Source organism: Dendrobates tinctorius, unplaced genomic scaffold (assembly GCF_039654945.1).
Source record: "Dendrobates tinctorius isolate UK_male_01 unplaced genomic scaffold, ASM3965494v1 ptg000054l, whole genome shotgun sequence".
Classification (NCBI taxonomy): domain Eukaryota; kingdom Metazoa; phylum Chordata; class Amphibia; order Anura; family Dendrobatidae; genus Dendrobates; species Dendrobates tinctorius.
Genome location: NW_027361722.1, coordinates 7,275,290 through 7,302,414, shown reverse-complemented (window position 1 = coordinate 7,302,414; position 27,125 = coordinate 7,275,290). Strand labels below are relative to the sequence as shown.

At 47.4% G+C, this 27,125-nt stretch overlaps 1 protein-coding gene across 2 annotated transcripts in view; it reads left to right on the top strand.

Moving 5' to 3' along the window:
• The window catches only part of LSAMP (limbic system associated membrane protein), a 1,037,990-nt gene that overhangs the window by 921,227 nt on the left and 89,638 nt on the right, over positions 1-27,125 (top strand). Inside the window, exon 7 of one of the 2 annotated variants that reach the window (XM_073577085.1) lies at positions 14,282-14,317. The exons of the other annotated variant lie outside the window; for it this stretch is intronic. Within the exon in view, the coding sequence (XP_073433186.1) occupies positions 14,282-14,317 (36 nt within the window). The remainder of the gene's footprint in view (positions 1-14,281; positions 14,318-27,125) is intronic. 2 annotated transcript variants of the gene reach the window in all.

Sequence of the window (27,125 nt, the reverse complement as noted above, 5' to 3'; positions counted from 1 at the left end):
ACCCAATAGCTGAAGGCAGCAGAAGAATTTGGGAGTATGCTGGTTTGGTTGGCCAGGTATTGCTTGACCATTTTTAAAAACTTTTCCCTCTTTGTCAAAAATTCCCAGTTATTATCGGGTCTGGATGTTGGGAGGGTGTAGTGAAATTTGCCCAGGCCTTTGACAGTGTACCCCTGCCTCTGCTGTACTTGGTGTGTGTCTTCCACGTCCCTCCTCCTTGGTTGGGCATGGAGGTTTGCCCCCTGCTGCTAGCGTTGTCTGATGGGAATTGTTTCAACATATTTTCCACAATGGCCTTCTGATATAGCATCATTTTAGTAGACCTCCCCACCTCAGAAAGGAGAGATGCACAGTTCTCCTTGTAGCTTGGGTTTAGCAGCGTGAACTACCAGTTTTTTGTTCAAGATGAATTCAGCATGACGGCCACAGAAAAGGCAGCGGTACATAAAAACATTTAATGTGCCAAGACACTTCCTTGTCTGCACCATAATGACGACTCTCCATCTCCTCTTTATCTTACTTCTCATTCCTCTCCTCAGTCCATCCACTTAGGAGAGGCGGAACAAAGCTTGTGTGGCTACTAGCCTCTGTTGCGCCAGCTCCTGTTCCTCCGCCTCCTCTTCCTCAGCCTCCACCTCCTCATTGTTACCCAATCTGCCCTTAGCAGATGAGATGAGGCTAGGCTGGATAGTATTTCCCTGCTTTATGTGTTCCTCCTTCACCACTTGGTCCGCATGAAAAGCTTCATGTTTAATTACCAGCAGCGACTATTTAAGTTGGCACAGAAGCGAGATTGTTGTGCTGATGATGGCATCGTCGCTGCTCACCTTCTTTGTGGAGTCCTCAAAGTCTTGGACAACTGTTATGAATGGGTCACCGAGGAGGATGGCAAGGAACAGGCTAAGCCACCAGAAAACCAGAGAGGTTGGTAACTAAGCGGATTGCAGACCCCTGATCCTATCAACACAACTAGCAGTAGCTGTGGAGTGTGCTTACGATGCCCTAGGCGCCTCGGCACAGCCGGAGAACTAAGCCTAAAGCCAGAAAAGTGAAATCTAAACTGCCCTGGAGTGGATCCCCAAAAGAATAGACAGCCCCCAAACATATATTGTTGGTGAGACGAGATGAGACACAAACACAGGCAGAGAACAGACTGAGCAAACGGTGCGGCCCAAGCTGTCTAGACAGGACAGAAAAGATACTGTCTGCAATCACGCACAAAACCGTACAAAAATCCAACACTTCTGATATACAAAAAACCTGAGGCCACACGACCTCACCCCTGCTAGAGCAGCACTCTGGTATGAACTTGAAGCAAAGCAAAAGATACTAACATAACAGGAGACTGAACAAACTGACACAAGCTGTAACATATGGAGCAAGGCCCAGCGCTGCCACCAGCAGGGAGTGCGCTGAACCCTAGCAACAAAGCAGAAAGCAAAAAAAAAAGGCACAACCAGATTAGATGCAAAGGATTAGCAAAAGAATGACTTAACTGAACCATGCAGATCAGGCAGGAGACAAAAGAACTCTAAATGCACAAGGAGGAAATCACCAGCAACTACCAAGAGCAGCCAGCTCAGTTATATGCTCCCAGCTAGTAATCCCAGGTTCCCAATTATCATCGTCAGGTGGGAAACTTCCATCAACCTGGCCAGCTCCACTACTCCCAGTAACCACCAGAGGGAGCAGAGAGAGCTTCAGCTCTGAAGTCTGAGCAAGGCAATTCACAACAGACAACTGCACAAATGTCAGACACCTATGCCTACTCTTCAGTCGTTATGTGTGGAGACTGACCAGTATACCAATGGGCGAGTTGGAGCTGGTATTCCAAAACTTGCATCTGCTGCTAACAAAGCCTTGCCAGCATGTGCATTGTGGAGTTCCAGCGCATGGTTATGTCACACACCAGTTGGTGAGCTGGCACTTGCAAGTGCTTTTTCAGCACTGCCAGAGTGGAGGCAGCTGTAGCTGACTTGTGGAAATTGGTTCTGACTCGACGTACCTTGACCAGAAGCTCTGGAAAATCTGGGTAGATTTTTAGAAACCGTTGAACTACCAAGTTGAGCAGGTGGGCTAAGCAGGTGGGCTGATAGGTGTTTAAGCTTGCCAAGGTTCGCAGCCGCCACCAGTTTACAGCCATAATCACACACGATCATGACTGGTTGTAGGTCCAGAAGCAAAAAGCACAGATCTGTCTGATCTATTTTTCCTTTCAATAACTCTGCCGCATTGTGCAGTTTATCTCATAGACAAATCAGCTTCAGTAGAGCCTGTTGCTGCTTTTCTGAGGCAGTGCTGTATGGATAACTAATTGAATCCAAACAAATTTTTCAACACTTTTTTGGAGGGTTACATACCACCGATATGTACCCCACGAGCACTTAATACTCTATGAATGAGCAATATAATACTGAAAAAATGTTGAACACTTTTTTGGAGTGTTATATACTATGGAAATGTACCAAAGAGTATGTAATGGTATATATATGAGTAAATGAATACTGACAATTTTTTAATGCTTTTTTGGAGTCTTATACACCACCGAAATGTCACAGAAAGCACCTAATTCTATATGGATGAGTAAGTGAATCCAGAAAAAATATTAAATGTTTTTTTGGAGTATTATATTGCAATGTAGCCTAGAGCATGCAATACAGTATGGATGAGTAAATGAATACATATATTTTTTTCACCGCTTTTTTGGAGGGTTATATACCACAGAAATGTACAACAGAGCACATAATACTCTATGGATGAGTAATTGAATACTGAAAAATGTTTCAAATCTTTTTTGGACTGTTATATAATTCTGACATTTTCCACAAAGCACCTAATACTCCTTGGATGACAATATAGTCAATTTTTTCATCCAAAAAATAAAAATGTGAGTGTTAAGGCTAGGACTAGTGTTAGGCTGAGTTCACACGTGGCGTTTTTTTCGCGTTTCCGCGGCTGTTTTAACCGCGTGATTTTGCCGCGAAAACGCGAAAAATAAGCATCCCATGCATTCCTATGGGATTCCGCAATGCTGTGCTAATGCTGCTCATTAATTTGCGGAATCGCGGCGATCCCACACCCATAGGAATGCATTGTTCCGCTTACTTCCCGCATGTGGCTGTGCACACCATGCGGAAAGTAAGCAGAACAATTGCGGATGGTACCCACGGTCTGGAGGAGAGGAGACTGTCCTCCGGGCTTTGGGTACCATATCCCTGTAAAAAATAGAATTTAAAATAAAAAATATTGTTATTCTCACCCTCCGACGTCCCGCGCAGTCTTCCCGCTTCTCTTCTCGCTCCGGTCCCAGTAATCCTTTGCAAAAATGCCCGCGATGACGTCCGTTCTCGCGGGATCGCGAAGTCTCGCGGTCATCGCGAATCACCGCGAGACGTCGCGATCCCGCGAGAACTGACGTCATCGCGGGCATTTTTGCAAAGGATTACTGGGAACGGATGCGCGGGACGTCGGAGGGTGAGAATAACACCTTTTTTTTTTTTTACATTCTATCTTTTACTACTGACGCTGCATAGGCAGCCTCAGTAGTAAAAAGTTGGTCACACTCGTCAAACACTATGTTTGACGAGTGTGACCAACCTGTCAATCAGTTCTCCAAGCGATGCTACAGATCGCTTGGAGAACGCTAGCATTCTGCAAGCTAACTCTTGCAAAATGCTAGTTTTTTCCGCGGGAAAATCGCGGGAATTTAAAATGCGATTTTCCCGCGGACTGGAATTCCGGAATTCTCGCGGTAATTTCCGCGAGAGTTCCGGTACGTGTGCACTTAGCCTTAGAGTTTAGGCTGGGAGTTAGGGGGATTGTAAGGGCTGAGACTAATGTTAGGGTTAGGGCGAGTATTAAGGCTAGGACTAGTGGGGTTAGGGTGATTGTAAGACTAGTCTTAGAGTTAGGGCTAGAACTGGGATTAGGGTGAATTCCTGATATACCTTACAGTGGTGAGCAGTACCCACAGAGATAAAGAAACATAAATGTGTTATAAAGTGCCCCCGTAATAGTGCCATACATAAAACTCAGTGCCTACATATCAACAACATATTGCAATCCCCAAGTACAGAGGCAAACAGCATTCATATATATGTAACAACCCTGCTGCCATCACTGCATGGCCTCCCATCCCCCGCACACCAACTTACTTTCTGCTTCAAGCCATGCTGTGAATTCTGTCTGCTGCCAGCCCCTGTGCTCCATGCTTCTGCTCTCCTGTATGCTTCCAAGCTATGTGTGTATAGGGGGGGCGGCGCCAGAACTCTCTGGTTCTTATGCAGTCAGGGTGCACCTGTGTAATATGTCCCTGACCAATCACCTAGAGCCCTTGACTATTTAGTTCCGCCACACCAACTAACCCTTGCCTGTGCAATGTCTAATCTCCGTTAGTATCTTGCTGCTGAGGAAGCCAGGCCCTGTCCTGTGTATCTCCTCCTTCTCTGGAGGAATACTTCCTGTCTTGCTTTGTACCTTGTCGCCCTCCAGGAGGCAATATCCTGGTCCCTGTATCCTTCAGTCCCTGTACCTTGTCTTGTACTGTTTCTCTGTCTGTCAGTCTCCTTGTCTGTGGTTCCTTTCCCTGCTGTGTCTTTCCCTGTGTCTTCCCTGTCTTACTTTGCACTCTGGCAGGCTCCGTCTACTTTTCACTCTGTCAGGCTCCGCCTTCTTTGCACTCTGGCAGGCTCCGCCTACTCTGCACTCTGGCAGGCTCCGCCTACTCCGCACTCTGGCAGGCTCAGCACTCCTGCGGCTCCGTCTACTCCGCATTCCTGCTTTTGTCATATTCCACTCTCCTATCCGTACCCATACCTGCACCTCCTATTTGAACAGGACCCTACCTGTTCCTCCATATTCCATTCCTTCCAGCCAGTACCCGCTCCTGCTGTGTCTACAGGACCCTACCTGTTCCTTCGCACACCATACCTACCTGCCCTGTGTCTCAAGCTGTACCTACCTGCCCTGTGTCTCGAACTGTGCCCGCCTGTCCTGTGTCTCAAGCCGTGCCCGCCTGTCCTTTGTCTCAAGCCGTGCCCGCCTGTCCTATGTCTCAAGCCGTGCCCGCCTGTCCTGTGTCTCCAAGCCGTGCCCACCTGTCCTGTGTCTCCAAGCCGTGCCCACCTGTCCTGTGTCTCAAGCCATGCCCGCCTGTCCTATGTCTCAAGCCGTGCCCGCCTGTCCTGTGTCTCCAAGCCGTGCCCGCCTGTCCTGTGTCTCCAAGCCGTGCCCGCCTGTCCTGTGTCTCCAAGCCGTGCTCGCCTGTCCTGTGTCTCCAAGCCGTGCTCGCCTGTCCTGTGTCTCCAAGCCGTGCCCGCCTGCCCTGTGTCTCCAAGCCGTGCCCGCCTGCCCTGTGTCTCCAAGCCGTGCCCGCCTGCCCTGTGTCTCCAAGCCGTGCCCGCCTGCCCTGTGTCTCCAAGCCGTGCCCGCCTGTCCTGTGTCCAAGCCGTGCCCGCCTGTCCTGTGTCCAAGCCGTGCCCGCCTGTCCTGTGTCTCCAAGCCGTGCTCGCCTGTCCTGTGTCTCCAAGCCGTGCTCGCCTGTCCTGTGTCTCCAAGCCGTGCTCGCCTGTCCTGTGTCTCCAAGCCGTGCCCGCCTGCCCTGTGTCTCCAAGCCGTGCCCGCCTGCCCTGTGTCTCCAAGCCGTGCCCGCCTGCCCTGTGTCTCCAAGCCGTGCCCGCCTGCCCTGTGTCTCCAAGCCGTGCCCGCCTGCCCTGTGTCTCCAAGCCGTGCCCGCCTGTCCTGTGTCCAAGCCGTGCCCGCCTGTCCTGTGTCTCCAAGCCGTGCCCGCTTGCCCTGTGTCTCCAAGCCGTGCCCACCTGCCCTGTGTCTCAGCCGTGCCTGTCGTGTCTACCTGCCTGCAGCTTCTATCTATCCAAGTGACTTGTCCCCACAGCCAGACACCCCCCTGGAGTGGCACCCGACAGCTACCCGCCGCACAAGCCTGACCTCACCATCAGAGGCTCCAGTGAAGACCGAGGTAGCTATCGTAGTCATGCCCCTTCCAGGGTAGTCTGGTTTGTGGCACAGTGGGGCCACAACCCCCCGGCTCGCACTAATCAGCCAAAGCGCTATATAGAGCCATAGACTTCTGACATAACAGTGCCATACAGTGGCCCTATAATATCACTGGGTCTAAATATTAGCGTTACAGTGGAAATATTATGATTTATAAAACACAAAAGCACAGTATCTACCATGACAGGTTTGCAATGCATCCCACACTTTTCCCTGCAGGATTTATAGGGGATGTGCACTACAAGTACCTGCAAACCTTGCCTATGCATAATAAATCATGAAGTAGTAAGGCAGCGCAGCCTATGTCGGGCAGCTGAGCAGCCGGTGTGCAACTCTGCTCTTCGCAACCTGTGGGAGATTTCTAATTGGGCTGCAGCGCCACCTAGTGGTCCATTTTGATGCTGCAGCTCAGTTGTCATAAGACCGTTCACCTGCCCCCAGAATATGGCTATAACCATTGTAGGGATGTGACTCGCTCAGGTGCAGCGGGAGACAATCATGAGGCACGTTCCTTTAAAATTTCACATGGTTTATTACTCCATAAACCAGAGACAGCACATAAACAGTCCTTAGCTGGGCTGTGTTCCCTCAGGCCCTGTGCACACAGGCCAGGGCAATGTCCAGAGCAGCGCTCTATCTGCAGCCTCAGACACAGGAAGGCTTCTCCTTCCTTAGCACACAGGCCACTCTCTGTAGTGTCCCACCTGGACACATGGAAGTCTGTCCACACTCTGCCAGACTTCCTCACAGTCTCACATGTGCCAAACACCTCAATTACATAGCCCTGTAACCACACCCAAAGGGGATCACATGGCTATGACATCACCAAAGGTTGTATAGACACACAGGCTTCCCTGACACAGTGTAACAGAAAGATCAGCAGTACCTCTGCTGATCAATACACCCTGGAGCCTGCATCCCAAGGCCACCCACCTTGAGACCCACAATGGTCATTTAGGACCCTGCTCCTGTTACCACACTGAATGTGCCTGTACACCCATCCTGGGACACCCACACAGCGCCCCCTAGCCGACACAGTGGTAACTACACCACATACCTCCCCCCTCTGTTCAAACTTGTGGGGTTGAACACATGACATCACCCAGGTATCTTGAGACCTGGCACCCATGTCACCTTGCCCTACAAGTCGAGAGGACCATCTCCGTCTGTTTTGGTAGTCAAACTGCCTCATATTCACGTTAGGCCTCCCCCGCCCCCAGCGGTCAGTATCTCGGCCTTGGGCTTTGGCCTTCCCGTCAACGTCCGTCAGTGTGATCAGACACTCTTTAGTCTCCACCTGTTTGCAGTGCGCTCCGTCACCCGACCTTTCTCTCACCGGCCGGCTCTCCCAGTTCACACTGTCATGAGTCCCACGTCCAGCTGGGCCAACTGGCTGGTCTGAGTCTGACCCTCTGTCACTATGTCCACCACCGGGTCTCGTGCCTATGTTACTACGATTAGAACGGCCACTTGCGGACTCTCGACGTTCTTGCCTTCGACTACCTGTCCTTTCATTCCTTGGAGGATCCCTTCGGGTCCTTACACCTTGGGTTGGAGGTGGACGCCACCTGACGTTCTCTATCTGCTCATTCATCTGCAGTCGATCCTGTCTTAGCTGCTCAATCTCCTTCAGGTACGCTACCCGATATTCCAGGAGCATGCGAAGCTTCCCAATGCTTTCCACCGAACCAACCACAATGAAAGGAACCATGTCATCTTCAATAACGACTTGGATTTCACCAGCAGGTGGGATCCTCACTCTCTTCACACAGGATCGATTCACCATCTCCTGCATCACCTTTCCAAGTCTGCCAACGACTTTCCCCACCAGATTTCTGGGTACCGGAATTATGTCTTCCACAAAGCCCAGCCGACTTTGTGCTTCCCTTGCAAGCTCCAGACGTCGAGCGGCTTTCCTATTACGCTCCACGAGCATCTGTTTCGTGCGGAGACATTGTAGGTGCATCTCCTTCAGGACAGCCACCCTTCTCTCTGTGTCTTCCGTTTCTGCCAGTATCACCAACTGGTCTGTTTCTGGTGCCCAGCTCACACTATAGGCCTTTACTGCCTTTTTAAAGGTCTCATGCACACCTTCGCTGGCACACGCTTCTCGCACGTCTTCGGGTACCTCCATCACGCACTTGAAGGTCATGGACTTGCTCTCATCCTGGACAGATGGCTCTGGGTTCCCCACGGACACTTCCCTCAAGGTATCTGCCAAGACCGGGTGACTGTCTTGTGCAGCTCTTGGTTCACCATCTTCCTGAGATTTACAGTCTTCAGGACCCTTTTCCAAGATGGGCTTTGGCAGTTCTGCCTTGCTATCAGTCGGGCACGGCCGCTGTACGTCTTCACCCATCCACTTCTTCTGCAGAAGACCTTTTACTACTCCACTGAGTTCTTGCAGAACTTTATCTCGCTCCTCTGCCAGGTAGCGACGCTGATCCTCTCTCCTGAGAATCTCCTGTTGATGCTTCTCTTGGGCCTCTCTGAGCACCTCCATATCTTCCAACAGGGTCTTGTTCATGGTTTTACATGCTGACAGGTGACCTCTGAGCTCAGAGACTTCCTTCTCCAGCTCATCCACTCTGTGCTCAGCTGCTTGCCTTAGGACTCTTTCCCGTTCGACATGTTCTGTTACAGTCTCCTTTATCAGCTGTATCTCATGATCTTGTTCTCTTTTGGCCAGCACGTGTCTCACCACTACCTCTTTAATTATATCATCAAAGGGTACCACTGGGTCAGTCACCCCAGTCGAGTGAACCCTCCAGTTACCATCCAGCACCAATGTGTCTAGTCCAGTAGTCTCATCTCCCAGCCAACCATCTGTCTTATCACGAGACGTCAGGTCTGTCAGTTGGGCAGATGTACTTCTTCCTCTGGTCAGTTCTACCTCTGACCTGTCCATGTCAGGAGCCGTCACTGTCTCAGTGTCCGCTGGCCCCACAGTCGAAGCATCTCCATCATCCGACCAAATGTCATCAAACAAAAGAAAGTCCCGGCCCCTCTCCCAGGCATAGACTAAGTCCCGTGGTATCCCTCTACCTTGGCACTCACCACCTTTGGTCCCCTCAAACACTACTGTGTCTACTGCGTAGTTCACCGTGACCCCGTGTTTACAGTGAACCCTGACGTTTTTCTCGGTCAGAGAGAAAACGAGAGGAGTTCCTGTCAGAGTCACCTGACTCTCTGAGTCCAGCCGACCAAAGGCTCCTTCCCGGTGCAGCATCACTGTACACATCTGTGGCCCATCATTACTACCTGGAAAGGATATTCCACATTCTGAAAAAGACCTGCACATACACTGCGGTACTCCAGACATACCTACTGAGTCACCTAGTGCTGTCACTTCTTCAAACTTGGCCCCTTTCTGGACCACCACCCCGCTTTGGGTTGCCACTCCAATTTGGGTCACCGCCCCCTTTTGGGACTCCACCCCCTTTTGGGTTACCACTCCAATTTGGGTCACCTCCCCCTTTTGTGACTCCACCCCTTTTTGGGTTACCACTCTAATTTGGGTCACCGCCCCCTTTTGGGACTCCACCCCTTTTTTGGTTACCACTCCCTTTTGGGTCACCGCCCCCTTTTGGGATTTCCCCATGTCCGTTCTGCAGAACTTCTTATGCCACAGTTCACACAGTACAGTTTGTCTCTCACGATACCACACAAGTCTTTGCTGGCACCACCACAGCTCCTGCTGTCACTGATCACCGGCACCTCCGGCTGCTGTTCACACACATACACAGCGGCTGGTGTCACTGCAGCTCCTGCTGCGCCATCTTCGTGGACCCGCCGATCCACCGGAAGCCGCTTGTCACCTTCGTAACCCCGCCGGGTTACTGGAAGCCGCTTGTCACCCTCAAAGATAAAAAAGCCACAAAAGTGCGCCCATAGGGCCTTACCAGTGCAGGTATAATGGGTTACGCAGCAATAATACAGGGTACTCACCCTTAATAGTTGTGTAAAGCCACAACTACTGTATCCGCTTAGTCACATGCAATAAAGCTGCAGCAGGATGGTGTAGACAGACAGCGTCTGCTACCAATGCTCCCAGGGCAGATCCCTTAAAGAAAACACCAGGTCCTTGTGCTGCGAGACCTTCGTGACCCCACTGAGCCACAGCAAGCACCTTCAGGTTTTGCAGAGGAAAAGAAAAAAAAAAGAAAAAAAAAAACACATGCACAGTCTCTCACATGTCCTGTTCGTGTGCCACTCAGGACGTACCGTCTCCACCTGAGACCGTCCAACACACAGGGCACACCGGGTGCTATTCAGGGAGCCGACCCTCCTCCTAGGGTCTCCCAACACACCAGCCTCACCAGGTCCAGGGGCTCAGCGGGTGCTCTTCAGGACATCCGTCTCCACCTGAGACTGCCCAACACACGCCTCACCAGGTCCAAGGTCATAGCACGTGTTCCAGGGATCCGATTCCTCTCCCAGAACCTCCCAACACTGACCCTCCAGGACCTTGCTCACTGACCCCTCCAGGAACACAGTCTCTCACTGACCCCAGTGCAACACAGACTCCTGTCTGTTACCTGTGTCGGCCACACAGGTTCCTGGACGCCTCTTCTCCTCAGAGGTATCCCACAAATATTAACACAGTCACTTTCTCTGACCTCGGTCAGTATTACTCACGGTTGTCAGACCGTCTGCTCTCCTGGCTCAGAATCGCCAGCACTGCCACACGTGCTTCTGGGAGTCGCTGCCCGCAGTCTGTCACCAATTGTAGGGATGTGACTCGCTCAGGTGCAGCGGGAGACAATCATGAGGCACGTTCCTTTAAAATTTCACCAGGTTTATTACTCCATAAACCAGAGACAGCACATAAACAGTCCTTAGCTGGGCTGTGTTCCCTCAGGCCCTGTGCACACAGGCCAGGGCAATGTCCAGAGCAGCGCTCTACCTGCAGCCTCAGACACAGGAAGGCTTCTCCTTCCTTAGCACACAGGCCCCTCTCTGTAGTGTCCCACCTGGACACATGGAAGTCTGTCCACACTCTTCCAGACTTCCTCACAGTCTCACATGTGCCAAACACCTCAATTACATAGCCCTGTAACCACACCCAAAGGGGATCACATGGCTATGACATCACCAAAGGTTGTATAGACACACAGGCTTCCCTGACACAGTGTAACAGAAAGATCAGCAGTACCTCTGCTGATCAATACACCCTGGAGCCTGCATCCCAAGGCCACCCACCTTGAGACCCACAATGGTCATTTAGGACCCTGCTCCTGTTACCACACTGAATGTGCCTGTACACCCGTCCTGGGAAAGCCACACAGCGCCCCCTAGCTGACACAGTGGTAACTACACCACACCTTATAGATGAAATTGATCTAATCTGTGTGAATGGCGCACATCTCTCTTACAGCAGTCGGTGCCTACAGCTTAGAGGCTTAATACAAATGCCATTATACGAGGTTTTCAGGGCAGACCGGGACCTGATAGCTGCCATCCGGTCAGCTCTGAGCCGTGCGTTGTTCTATTATACAGTGACCTATATCCACTGCACTTTATAGAAGGATTATATTACGGCTGCCTATTACGGACGGCATTAATCTTCTAATCTCCATTTGCTTTTCACCGAATATGTATTTTGGCGGGTTAAAAATCTCGTAAATCAATGAACTGTGCGAATAATTATATCTTGTGGGTTATTGACGTCAAGAACTGAGAAAGGACTCGAGTAAATGTAAAGCTGAAAAAGATTATGGACATATGTGTTAACCCCTTCCCACCCGTCTCATCTAAATTACGGTCTCTGTACCGGTGGGATTAGGCTGTCAGCTCTGCCATGTACCGCAGCAGGAAAATGCCTGCAACCTACAATCATATTGATCACTGCTTTCTTGGATGCAGGAGATGCTGCTTTTGAATTCAGTCCATTGCCACTGAAGCCAATGATGTCTTTAATCACTTCACAATCCACCATACTGGGCCCCTTCCTGTAATAATGTCTCCCATTCTGGCCCCTTCCTTTAAGAATGTCCCCCTTTAGGGCCACTTCCTGGCATGTTGTTCTTCATTCTGGACCCTTCAAGGTATAATATCCCCCATCCTTGACCCCTTCCTAGTATAATGTCCCCCATCCTGGACCCTTCCAGGTAAAACGTCCCCCATCCTGGTCCCTTCCGGGTATAATGTCCCCCCATCCTGGCCCCTTTCTGTAATAATGTCCCCATCCTGGGCCTCTTTTAGTATCAATTACCCCAAACCTGGGTTTCCTGGTATAATGTCCCCCCCATCATGGTATAATGTCTTCCATCCTGGGCATAATGTTTCCCTTTCCTGTTATAACTTCCTCCATCCTCGCCCCTTCTTGTAATACTGCCCCCCATCGTGGCTCCTTCCTAAAATACCGGCCCCTTCTGGATATACTGTTTCCCCATCCTCACCCCTTCCTGTAATAATTTCCTCATCCTGAACCTCTTTTAGTATCAATTACCGGAAACCTGGGCTTCTTCCTGGTATAGTGTCCCCCATCCTGGTATAATGCCTTCGATCCTGGGCCCCTTCTTGATATGATGTCTCCCTTTCTGGGTATAATGTCCTCCATCCTCACCCCTTCTTGTAATACTGCCTCCCATCCTGGCCCCTTCCTGTAAAAATGTCCACATCCTCACCCCTTCCTGATATGTCTCCTTTTCCTGGCATAATGTCCTCAATCCTGGCCCATTCCAAGTATAATGTCCCCCATCCTGGCCCCTTTCTGGTATAATATCCTACATCTCACCCCTTCCTGTAATACTGCCCTCCATTTTGGCCCCTTCCGGGTATGTCCCCTACCCTGGCACCTTCCTCTAATAATGTCCCTGTCCTAGCCCCTTCCTGGTATAATGTCCCTCCATCCTAGGACTCTGACATTGCTAATATTCCTGTTGGTTGTTGTTCTCCAACAAATGTAAAAGAAAACAAAACAATTCTTATTTTCCTCCTCTTCCAAGAAATTGGGAAATTATTTCGGTGTGCAAGCGATAGGGAATGCATGACATCACTGCCATCCGCCGCCCGATACTATCACACCAGCATTAGCTGCTAACGTCAGATTGACCAGCGGCGTGTATCATGGATGCATGATGGCAGGCTACACCATGCTGCCTGCCGTCTAGATGTAACACAAATTCTAACAGTCTATTCAGTAGGACTATCAGCTGTGTATCCACCAGACTTCTGCACAACACAACTGATGGTCCCAACCCCATTTATAAGGCAAGAAATCCCACTTATTAAACCTGACAGGGCACACCTGTGAAGTGAAAACCATTTCCGGTGACTACCTCTTGAAGCTCATCAAGAGAATGCCAAGAGTGTGCAAAGCAGTAATCAAAGCAAAAGGTGGCTACTCTGAAGAACCTAGAATATAAGACATATTTTCAGTTGTTTCACACTTTTTTGTTAATTATATAATTCCACATGTGACAATTCATAGTTTTGATGCCTTCAGAGTGAATCCACAATTTTCATAGTCATGAAAATAAAGAAAACTCTTGGAATGAGAAGGTGTGTCCAAACTTTTGGTCTGTTCTGTACGTCACAGTTATCAGTGATGTTTATAAAGGGATTGTATTGGTTTCATATAAATGAATCGATGTGTAATAAATAGTTCTGCAACTTTCCGCTATAGTTTGTGGTTGAATTCAAGAAGGTGAACAATCTGTATGTGGAGGATCGAAACCTGGATAGACGTAACGTCGGGACTTTGAGGGTTTGTTACAATGGTTTCTAACCTGAGCAATTCTCTGTGATGCGTCAGTCTCGCTCCTGCCCTGATGCTTTGTTCACCATCTATGATACATTGTATCAGGCTGCTGTTGTCTTGATTGTATAGACATGTTTCCCTGTGAAAAGGGAAGAATCCCCATGACAACACTTCTTGGCTCTGGAAACCTTTTTGCTATTAACATGGGTATTAAAACAAAATAAGGGATTTTAATAGTTGTGAAGGCAAATGTCCCTGTGACACAAGAGCAGGAAGTGTTGTCATAGGGACAGAGCATTACAAATATTGAAGTTTGTACATGCTGACACCCCACTCGAGGGCTTAGATGTCTGAGATAGTTATGTGTCGGTTTCCATGAAATGCTCCCCTGGTAGATAGCGGAGAACCGTATACCTCCGGCAGGTTCCGTCCCGCGCCCGGTCTAGTGTCTTTCTCCCATGATTATAGCTTATGTTTCTGCTTGGCGTCTTTTACACCGATCCCTTGTGTTGTCTCCTTTTATTTTTCTCGCCTTTGTTTATTATTTCTTTTTTTCCCCAGAACGTGTCATACCCACAAAACCCAACCCTGCCGCAGGTCAGTATGATGTGTATGGACTAGAGACAACGCCTGGGTCATCATCCAAAGCGTAACGGACCGACTATGGATCTACGGAAAGATCCAAAGCATAAGAGACCTTCTAGAGATCTACTGTAGATCCAAAGCATGAAAGATCTACGAGAGATCCAAAGCATAAAAGATCTACTAGAGATCCAAAGCATAAAAGACCAACTATGGATCTACGAAAAGATCTAAAGCATCCTAGAGACGCAAAGTATAAAAAATCTACCGTAGATCCAAAACATAAAAGATCTACTATAGATCCAAAACATAAAAGATCTACTATAGATGCAAAGCATAAGTGATCTACTTCAGATCTACTAGAGATCCAAAGCATAAAAGATCTACTAGAGAACCAAAGCATAAAAGATCTATGAGAGATCTAAAGCATAAAAGATCTACTAGAGATCCAAAGCATAAAAGACCAACTATGGAGCTACCAAAATATCTAAAGCATACTATAGATCCAAAGTTTAAAAGATCTACTATAGATCCAAAGCATAAAAGATCTACTATAGATCCAAAACATAAAAGGTCTACATTAGATCTAAAGCATAGGATCCAAAGCGTACAAGACATATTCCAGATCTGCTACAGATTTACTAAAGAATCTAAAAGATACATGACCGATAATAGATCTAGTATAGGATCCAAATCATAGAAGATCTACTATAGATCTACTAAAAGATCTAAAGCACTGAAGATGTACTATACAGATTTCTCCGATGCCCTAGAGCAGGTTCTTACATTGATGCTCTTTTCCCCTCTTTATAATTGTATAATTCACTAATATTAGTCCATGGATGGATCAGTGATGTAAGACCAACTATAAACCTACCATAGGAATAGAAGACTTGCTATAAACCTGCTATAGGATCTCCAGCTTAGATCATCTTCTATAGATCCAGAGTTCAGTGCTGATTCTTTTATATTGTTCTCCTGCATTTGGCTTTTCTGATGCTGCAGAATTGCGGATTCCTTGTGTCAAGCTTTTGAAGCAAGATACAGTGCATTCAGTCACCACCAGGGGGAGCTCCTTGCACATGGATTTATACAACATTGTGTTTTAAAGGGAAACTGTCAGCAGGTCTTTGCTGTGTAATCTGAGAGTAGGGACTGAGACCCTGATTCCAGTGTTGTGTCTCTTACTGGGCTGTGTGTTGCTATTTTAATAAAATCAGTGTTTTGTGAGCAGGAGATTATAACTACAGGACTAGGTGTCTTGTGCATTCTGTTCTGGTCAGCTGCTGTGTATAACCCCGTCCCCATCACTGACAGCTTTCTGCCTATGCACAGTGAACACCGGAACCTGCCAATCAGTGGTGTCGGCGGAGTTATACACATCTCAGCATTTCAAGCACTGCTAGATCTGCCGCAAAGAAAACAGTGATTGTATCGAAATGACAACATACAGACAAGCAAGTGATACATTGCTGGAATCAGGGTCTCAGCCCCAACATCATGTTTTTCTCAGATTAAATGACAAAAACCTGTTGACAAATTCGCTTTAAAGTTTTTCTGATACAAAGCTCCATATCCTCTGCACAGGCAAAGCTACATGATAGTATTCAGACTGCCTGCAGCCACCACCGGAGGACGCTCATTACATAGGGATTATCTGATTTCACCAATCTTCTACGTACAGGATCAGTTAGGTGTAATAATAAACTGAGCTTTATTTACCTTCCTTGGTCTTTGTTGTTTGGCTGCAGCCATGACATCATGTCAGCAGCGCTGCAGCTAATCATTGAGCAGCGGAGATGCAGCACTGGACCTGGATACTGTGTATCTCTACACCTGACCCCTCTGGGCAGAATATTGGTGAAACTGGACAACCCCTATGTAGTGAGCTCCCTCTAGTGGTGGCTGCAGGTGGTCTGAATTCTATCATGTTGCTTGGCCTGCGCTGGGGATTTGGAGCTTTGTATCAGAAAAACTAAGTTGCAACCTCCACAAAGAGATATTGTAAAATGAAGCAGCTGAGTATTTTGGATCTTTGGAGATGGTCGTAAATGGTGGATGTGCCTCCTAAGATGTTGAGATGCCTCCAACCCTGTAGAGCGGATGTGAAGAGGTAGGATGGGAAGGAGGTCAGCGCACATGCTGCCAACATGAAGAAGCCGCAGTCATTTATTAGACTTCCCCTGTCATCCAGGGCAAACGTGCAAAAAACAGGAACCGATCCTGAATAATTCAGCGCCGGCTCAGAGGAGATAATGAAATCTATGCTCCGGTGTAAATGACCTGCAGTCACTGCAATAACATGGAGGGGGCACCAGCTCATTAATTCTAAGGCTTAAGCTGGTGTGGAGGCCAACGTGGCTCCTGGATAGGAGGTCATCAGCACCAGAAGCTTCTGGATAGGAGGTCATCAGCACCAGAAGCTTCTGGATAGGAGGTCATCAGCACCAGAAGCTTCTAAATCTGAGCAGACAGGGAACATCAGTCAGATTAGGCAAAGCCATAAAGCAAGCAGAGTTGTAGGACCAAGACTAAGTTCACGTGTTGGGATTTGGAGTATGACCCAGGCTTGTCCTTCTCTGCAGTAGATCCTCTCTGTAGCAGTAGATCACTAGACGGTTTCCTACTAACACATGAGATCAATCATGAATCATCTAACCAAAGTCACCATTTCCACTAGTGTAGAAACCTTGTCATCTGCAGACCTTCTCCTGGATGGTGATCTCCACTGTCCATGGTCCTCAAGCCCTCGAGAAACCTATGACATGGGCATTTAGGGTCTCAGCAATGGAATCTATAATGGGTGCCCACCCTAGAAGAGGTGCAGGTCCATACAAAACCCCAGGTATCACCATAGACATTGGCTAATTACTGGCAGAAGCCACCAGGTATTACTGGATCTCCTCATATCTCTATGGTTGGAGGAAATGAGGGTTCTGCATGGATCGTTCTTGGATCTCTTCACAAATGCATCAAGGTTGTGCTCAAGAATTGCTTTGGAAATCCCGATGGAGCCGGCACCACGTGTATATTAATGGAGCACTAACCAAGATACGTCTATTTCACAAAAGAGGAACGTCTCCTAGAAAAGATCTGTTGCACTTCCTAAATCTTAGCTTTATAAATCTTTATTATGCGACAAACACAAAAAAACAAAACAAGACAGATAAAAAAAACATATCAAGATGTGACCATTGTGCCAGGACCTGTCTCCTAAGCCAAAATCTGGCACTGGGATATAACCCATGTAACCCGTTATGTAAGAGCCATGTAAGCCATGTCCAACAATGAAGAAAGTGCGATGCCCCCGAACAGATGTGACTCAGTATCAGAAAAATATAAAAGAGGTGAGACTGTGCAATAAGGCGCCATGTGCAAAGCCACCCAGGTGAATTGGTTCATTGGAAAAGCATCATGTGGGAATAAGGACCTCAAGTGTATCGCCAAAGGAGGCGGCTTCTTCAGGGGTTCTGTGGCAATCTAGTGGGGTCCTGAGGAAGCCACTTCCTGTGGCGATACACGTGAGGTCCTCATTCCCACACGATGCTTTTCCAGTAAACCAATTCACTCAGGTGATTATGCACGTGTACAGATAATATATAAATGATACAGTATCAGAAGAACATATCGAAAAAGATGTGACAGTATGCAAAAAGATGCCATGTGCATAGTCATCCCGGTGAATTGGCTCATGGGAAAAGCCACGTCATGTGGGAAGGAGGACCTCACGTGTATCACCACAGGAGGTAACTTCGTCAGGGGATCTCTGGCAATATTTTTTGCCAGGACCTGTTTCCAAAGCCAAAATTTGTCACTGGGATAGAACCCATATAAACCGTCATGATGACATATAGAGCCATGTAATATAATGGATATCTGAAATAGATGTAAATTGTCTCTACCCAAAAAGTGATGGCACACAGTGTCAGTAATTATGACCACGTACATAGGATGCATAAGTAATGCAGTATCCGAAGAATATAAAAGAGGTGCCATGTGCATAGTTACTCAAGTAAATGAGTTAATTGGAAAAGCATCAGGTGGGTAAGAGGACCTCGTGTATCACCACAGGAGGGGTCTTCCTCAGGGGTTCTGTTTCAATCTTCAATCCAGCCACTGCTTGTGGTTATACCCTTGAGGTCCTTACTCCCACTTGATGTTTTTCCAATGAACTAGTTCACCCAGGGTATACAGTAAAAGAGGTGACATTGTGTAAAGCGGTGCCATGTGCATAGTCATTTGGGTGAATTGGTTCATTGAAAAAACATCTTGTGGGAAAGAGGACCTCGCACGTATCACCACAAGCGGTAGCTCCCTCAGGGGCTCTGTGGCAATCTTGTAAAGACCTGAGGAAGCCACCTCCTGTGGTGAAACCCTTGAGATCTTCATTCCAACTTGATGCTTTTCCAATTAATCAATTCATCCGGGTGACTATGTACATGGCACCTTTCTGCACAGTGTCGCCCCTTTTATGTTCTTCTGATACTGCATTACTTATGTTTCACCTGTGCATCTACAGTATGTTGTCTCCCAGGTGAACATGGAAAGCATCGAGTATGAATGAGGACCCCCCGCTTATTGCCCGGCGATACGTCTCATTTTGCACTTTAATGCACAGCGTTGCCTCTTTTATACTCTTTTGATACTACATTACTTATATACTATCCTCTACATCGTCACTGTCCGCTATCTGACATCGCTTTATGGGTAGTGCCCATCTGTAGGTTTCTCAGATCTCCATTAGATCTGCCATACTCTCTATGTTATCCCACCAGTCATTGGGATACATCTCAGTGCCAGATTTCAGGTAGGAAATAGGTTCTGGCGCATTTTAGATGCTTTTATCTGTCTTGTTTTGGCTTTTTGTGTTTGTTACATAGTAAATATTTATATGGTGACAACTTGGGAAATGTAACCGATCTTTTGCACAAGCCTTTCTTCTTTTCTGAATTGTCAGAATTGACCGATGGCAGTGTGAACGGAGCCTTACCTTTAGGTTTCGAGGGTTGGTGCTTAGCACGGTGTTTACTTTATTGCCACCTTCAGTATTCGGTCAGTATTTTACATCAGTATTTGTAGCCAAAATCAGGAGTGGAACAATCAGAGGGAAAGTCTAATAGAAACCCATCACCACTTCTGCATTTATCACCCGCTCCTGGTTGTATCTTACAAATACTGATGTAAAAAACTGACCGAATACTGACCGTGCGAATGTCGCCTTATGGGGGCAAATTTGAGTGTAAACATTTACAAAGGTTTTTTTCTGCCTTACCACCAGAGCAGTCTCCACCAACTCCTATTGTTTCCCCTATCTAATGTGATAAGCTTACCTGCAGTCCCATGCAAGATGACTGCAAGTTTTTGTTATTATGGGATGTTTCTAGTGAACAGGTCTTTTAGCGCTCTGCATTTACACTTAGATAATTAGATCATATTTGGATCTGCCTGCAGTCCCATGTAAAATCAAAGGAAAGCATTGAAATTAACATCCATGCAGATTATATACAGTGCAAAGATATACGACCATGAGAGGGGACCTGCCGCCATCATCAAACATTGGGGTGTCTTCTTCTGCAGTTTTAGTTTGAATATAAAGGGTGCTCGGCTGCATTGCATTGTTGAGGTCATAACGCCCGTACCCACGCTGGAGGATTTCTATTAGTAAAGTGAACACGCTCTGCTGCAGTGTACGGTGGGAGATAAAGTGTTAACACGATGGGTAAAAATGATATAAAGTACAATCCGCCGTTCTCTTAAATATGATTGTTGTTTTCGGCCCCCGGAGCTCATTTTCCCTGCAAACAATATACAGGGTGGGCCAAATAACTCATGAAAGAATAAAGTTACATTAAAACCAAGCACACCATTATTTTTCTTGTGACATTCCCAATAAGTTTGATGTGTCACATGACCCTCTTCCCATTGGAACGAAATAAAGTTGGATCCAAAATGGCCGCCATGGTCACCGCCCATCTTGAAAAGTTTCCCCCCTCCCATATACTAATGTGCCACAAACAGGAAGCTGATATCACCAACCATTCCCATTTTATTTAGGTGTATCCATATATATGGCCCACCCTGTCCAGGCAGCGTCTTGTCCCCGCCGCTCTGATCCAATGCAGTTACTTAAGGATCCTGGATGATCTGCGTTCTACCCCGGCTCAATATCATCTTTCTAGAGGACGGGGGAGGGCCGCTGCCGAGATGGAAGAGCCTATCAGTATAATTTGATCTCCACATTAATGTGAACTAATGTCATTCGCCCCTTAATGGACCCTAATACGATCCACGCCGTCATCCTCAGACCTCTATCATTAGCGTAATGGCCGCCGAGGGTCTAGAATAAGTCTCCTCTCCTCCAAAGACTTTACGATTGTGACATGAAGAAAAGCAGTCGGAGAAAGATATTGCAGCGTTCAATTTCCTCCTGACAGTAATCATCAGCTTTACACCGGCTGGGGCGAGCGGACTATTAGAGAGACGCCGAGAACGCCGCTCTGCGCCTCGCCCGCTCGCCCTCTCCTCCTCCCTCCGCTCATTTGTTTTCATTTAGATTTATTTATTTACAAATGAGGAGTAAATTGCAGCCGTTTCCATAAGTGCGAGCGCTAAGCATCGCGGCGTGGAGCGCGGGAGGGGGCGAGGCGGGACACGATGGAGAAAGATCAGCAAGGTATAGAACGGAACCATATACATTGTATCCATTACAAAGTGTCAGTTTCTTAAAGTGACGCTGACACTTAATTCCTCGTCGCCCTGTGCAGTGCTGCATCTCCCGTCACAAGAATTAGTGACTGTCACTTTAAATCTCTCATGGTTTAGGTTGTTTCTTCCTCTGCAGCATTGGAATGTGGGATGGTAACCGCTGGCATGAGAAATGCATTTATGAGCCCTAATTAGCTGATACTATTCATAAAGCCCTGGTTGATGATGTCACATCTGTCACACCTGCAGGTGGCGCACATGGTTCGTGGACCCGCTGTGCCACAGGGCCGGGCTTACCTAGAAGGGGCATAGCTAAAAGGTCACCTGAGGTTCACTGGTGCTCCTGATGGTGGAGACAGACTGGGCTGCCGGTAGCCGCCAGGTACCACCCCTAAGTCCCCAGTACTGCAGCAGCTGAAGTTCTCTGACACGGACTCTGGCTACATTCAGACTGGACTGATTCAGAGACTGGTTTTAGCAGTCCTGATGCATGGAATAATTGAAGGCAAACGTACAGACACACGATACTGGTATTGGCACCAGCTGCACACGGACCGGGGGAAGTTTGGGCAATGACCACACTAGGACCAGGGATTTGGGTTCAGGACTCTGGCCAGACCAAGACCAAGGTGTCACGGGGTCCTTCTCCGGTATCACACTATCAACAGAGCGAGGGAAGTGTGAACAATCCAAGACCTTTATTATAGGCAAAGTTAGAAGGTCCATAAATAATCCACTGCACTGAGAATACAATAGTCCAGAACACGTATGCAGTTCAGTAACAGGATAAAATGTCCAGGGAGATGAGAGTCTAATAATCCAGCAATTGGAGGATAAAATGGGTCCATACGCTTCCCTTTCTCTCTGACGTGCTGTGTTCACACGATCCTCACCACACAGGAACTGACTTCCCCCCTCTTGTCCTTCCCAGACCCCTCCCTATGTCTAGGAGTAGTCGACGGGTTGGGGTGGTTTTCAGGCCTCCCAGACCTGACAAAGGTGCCTCGAGGATTAAGACACCAGCGATCCCGACGATACGACCCGGTCAGGATCGCTGGTGCATCGCTAAATGATCGCTAGTGAGCTGGCAAATAGGCAGATCTCACAGTGATGTAGCGACGCAGCAGCGGTCGTTACTTACCTTTCAGACGCAGCGATCCTGACGTCCTCCCGCCCGCGTCCACGTTTCGCTCGTCGGCGCCAGTAGGAAGCCCAGCAGGAAGCGCCCGATGAGAAATGGAGCTGCGCGATCAGCGACAGACAGCGGAGGAGCCGGTCGGAGGTATCACACATAGCGATATCGCTAGCAATATCGCTGCTGTGTCACATTATGAAAATCAGTGAAATAGAAATATATACAAAATGATATCTACATAACATATCACACCATCACACAGGGGACCTCACAACTCTACTGATAGAACACCACAATACCTAATGAATAAATGTCTTGCTTGGCACCTACCTATTAGTGAAGGCGCCTTTTAAACAAGCTGCCTGACAGCTATTGACTGGGAGCCATCTTGCAGGTGAATATTAATACTAAATACCTTTCAACTATAAGCTGGGGGCATTTCAATATAAGCGCGCTGCCCATGAAAAGCAGGGTAGCAGGTGCACTAGACATAGAAATAGGAAGGAGACAGGGAGAATGCCGGGGACCACATCTTACGGCCAGGGCGGTGAGTATGCTGGCGACCCTGCATGGAAGGGGAACCATGCAGGGGGCACTGGTCATAGCGTTACAACATCCTTTATCACGGGTACTATATTAAAAAGATTATCAGCTTCTTTAATTAGGACTGGTCATCAAAAATGGCCAATTTTAGCAGGTTTTTTTCATCCCTGCTGCTCCCCTGAAGATGTTTTTTTTCTTCAAATCCTCCATATGGTTCCAGAGATAGCTGCCCTTTTATTAAGACGTAATATTTATGGTCTTTACTTAGAGATTGTGTCTCACAGGATCCTCGGGGGCGTGTCTTCAGGCTCCTCTGCATCATTAACTTGTGAGCCACGCCCCCTTGTAAAGTCCCAAAAAATGAGCACTAAATAAAAAGGTCCATATCTCTGGAACTGTATGGTGAATTTAAAAAAAATGACAAACGGATTACTCAGGGGAGCAATTGGTTTATAATAAGAGAACTTTTTACCAGGTGACAAGGCTTCTTCAAAAAGTTTGTCTACATTCTGTAACCCATTTAAAGTATGTTGCCCCAAAAATAAGCTGATCACAGGGTGTTTGTCTGCAAGCGCTCTCAGTGATCAGCTGTGATCTATAGAGGAATCTATCAGCAAGTGTTCAAATTAAAGATAGCTCCCCTAGAGGATAAATGAAGCATTGCAGTATAGAGCAAACGTTACAATCTCCTATGCAGCCTAATGCCTGCTTTGTCAAGAAGGGGTTAAATAGTCTGCACATTACACTGATACATTGTAACAGAGGCATGTGTGCTGCTCATGTGTTTAGCTCACAAAGAATTGTCAAGAATTGAAACAATTGTAGCAGACCCTCAGCTGTGAAAATGATTAGGTCTATAAAAGGTTTGCAGTTTGTTTATGTAAACTAAAATATTTCCATTCGCTGACAGTAAGCAGAGATACAGAGAGGTGTGTGGAAACACAAAGTGTGATAAAAAGTGTCAGAAATGTGAAAGATACAAAGGTTGCACAAGATTACAGAAACAAACAGCGCCACCTCTGTCCATGGCTGTGCCAGGTATTGCAGCTGCATGGTTTATCAATTTCTCCTCAGTCTTAGGGTATGTGCGCACGTTGTGGATTTGCTGCAGATCCGCAAGAGATTTACAGTACCATGTTATCCTATGGAAAAAAGAACCCGCCGTGCACATGCTGCGGAAAATTCCGCACAGAAGCGCAGTGGTTTATTCCCCGCAGCATGTCATTTCTTTGTGTGGATTCTGCAGCGTTTTTACACCCATTCCATTATAGGACTCTGCAGGTGTAAAACGCAGGGCAAATCCGCAAAAAAAGGGCGGATTTTGACCTGAGGATTCTGCCAGAAAAAGATTTCGCTCAGAAAATTCCGCACACGAATCCACAGCATGTGCACATACCCTTAATCATCTGCAGTGTAATGAGAATGCAAATAGCAGGCAACAGAATTTTCTTGTGGAGTGATGTATAAGGCAATTCTGGTTGTCTCAGTTCACTTTGTCATCCACGAAGGTAAAAAAAACTGGTAATAAGGTTTGCTTGTAATACCAAGTCTGACCACATGGTGCGCTGTCATCCACACGGAGAGCAAAGTTCTAACTCTGGCAATGGAACTTCAGCTTCTTGTGCCTGATAGATGATTTTCCTTGCAGCAGCACTGGATGTGAACACAAGTCATTCTGTTAAAGTTCTGTTAAACTTTTGTACTTTGCAGGAAATTACTTAAAAGAGTTTATTCACCCCTCTAATGTAAACTGAGCTAATAACAGTTATGTAGGAGACTTGGCCCCTATACAAGACATGTCATCAGCAGTATACATGTCACTAGTATAATTAGCTGGAAAGCACTTTATATTCCAGATCGAAATGAGGGGGCTCATGTGCACCCACGGTGGAACCACGAGCTAGGTGTCATGGCACCAACGCTTGCTTCCACATCCATAGGTGCAGGAAGAGGCTTCACAGGGGAGCAGGTATCAGTTACGTGTTCCTCCTGTCTTCAGTGTGTCACAGAGTAGAACTGCATCGTATGCGTGTAGAAGCAGCCGTGCCATAACCGGAGGCTGTGATTTCTCACAAACTCAGCACTAAAAACATAAAGGAACAAGGAGCAGGAATCCTTTTTTTTGGCAAAAGACAGAATCAGATTTATCATGCAGAAAATTATACCGCAGTACTGATCAGTGTAGATATGAATCCAGCTTAGGTAAAAGACTTGTTAGAAAGCTCAGAATGATCTTTCTGTGTCTCCCACACCTTTTCCATCTGCTCTTCCTCATTACCTCTCGGTAGAGTATATTAGGAGGTGTAATCTACCCCACAGTGAGATGACAGCCCGTCTTCTGTTGAACAAGATGGATTTGAGCTAGATTTTTACAGAAAATGATAAGTTCAGGAAACACGAGGAAGGGGAAGAAGTGGCTCATCAGAGGAGAAAGAAGCAGATTTCCCTGATAAGATACATTACAAAGTTTCTTTTATTTGCCTGCACTATTGACTTCTGCTAAATGTGTTGTAAGTTCAGTTCCCTTTGAGACTTGTTCCCGTCACAGTCATTTGCTGCGTAGTAAATTCGACTTCGGCTTTGGACGTCCACTTTTTGGGGACCCGTGTGATCAGCTGGTGATGACTAGAGAACAATGAAGGATCAATAGTAGTTTAAAAAAGTAGCGGTCTCTAGAAACTATTTTACACCCCCTATTAGTGAATTCTGAGTTAATTTTGGGGGTCTTCTGCTCAGGATCTTCATATTGGCTACAAAAATTGGATGATATTATACTCACAATTCATTGATTTCCATGGACGCTGACTAATCATTCATTTCCGCAGTAGGGAAGTGCAGCCCCTTCATTACGAGAACAGTGGGGGGGGGGTCCTAGCAGTCAGACCCTTAAAAAAGTAATCTCAATTCTCAGTTTAGAGGCTGTGTGCACACGCTGCGGATTTTGCTGCGGTTCCGCAGCGGTTTTGGCCGCTGCGGACCCGCAGCAGTTTTTGCTGCGGTGTACAGTACAATGATTCCCTATGGGAATCAAAAACCGCAGTGCAGACGGTGCGGAATTTTCCGCGCGGATTATCTGCGGTTTTCAATCCGCAGAAAGAATTGACATGTCAATTCTTTCTGCGGATTCTCCTGCGGTTTGCCATCTCCTCCATTGAGGAGATGAAAAACCGCAGGGCAAAACCGCAGAGCAATCCGCAGGTAAAACCGCAGGTCTTTTGACCTGCGGTTTCACCTGCGGATTGTACAAAATCCGCGCGGATGAATCCGCACCTTTTCCGCAGCGTGTGCACACAGCCAGAAACCTCCTTCAGAGTCCAAAATACTCAACCCCCAAGGAACCAAACCTGGTGGAGACCTGGATGAACATTGCTGCCTCCCTGGACCCACAGCATTGTTATATGTCCAGATCCCTTGGGGAAGAAGCGCTGGCCATTGTCTCCTAAGGTTCAGGCCCATTTTCCTGCCAGGACATCTCTACAATCCCAGCACCTGGGGGGCACAGGAGACCCCATGTCTCCTTATCATTAGTGTTCTGAGTAATGGATTACCAACACATTGTCTGCTGGAGGAACCTGCCCTGGATACAAATCCTGCGCGTCCCCCGGAAACAATTAATGATGTGCAGTAATGACAGATCCCAATGACATTATTGCTGCCCCATTAGTCAGAGCTGAGACCCCCGGCGCTCTCCTCGTCTGTCTCCTCTGTTTATCTGCCAAAGGCTGGAAAGAGAAATTCATCATAATTCACTATTCAGTGAATTCAGTGTCAGTGCAGCATCTGCACCGAGCTGGGGAGGGGTATACGGGGGTATATAGCTACATGGGGTATCATGTAATATAATGGGAGGTGGATGATCTGCACTGAGCTGGGGAGGGGTATACGGGGGTATATAGCTATATGGGGTATCATGTAATATAATGGGAGGTGGACGATCTCCACCGAGCTGGGGAGGGGTATACGGGGGTATATAGCTACATGGGGTATTATGTAATATAATGGGAGGTGGATGATCTGCACTGAGCTGGGGAGGGGTATACGGGGGTATATAGCTACATGAGGTATTATGTAATATAATGGGAGGTGGATGATCTGTACTGAGCTGGGGAGGGGTATACGGGGGTATATAGCTACATGAGGTATTATGTAATATAATGGGAGGTGGATGATCTGTACTGAGCTGGGGAGGGGTATACGGGGGTATATAGCTACATGGGGTATCATGTAATATAATGGGAGGAGGAGGATCTGCACTGAGCTGGGGAGGGGTATACGGGGGTATATAGCTATATGGGGTATCATGTAATATAATGGGAGGTGGACGATCTGCACTGAGCTGGGGAGGGGTATACGGGGGTATATAGCTATATGGGGTATCATGTAATATAATGGGAGGTGGACGATCTGCACTGAGCTGGGGAGGGGTATACGGGGGTATAT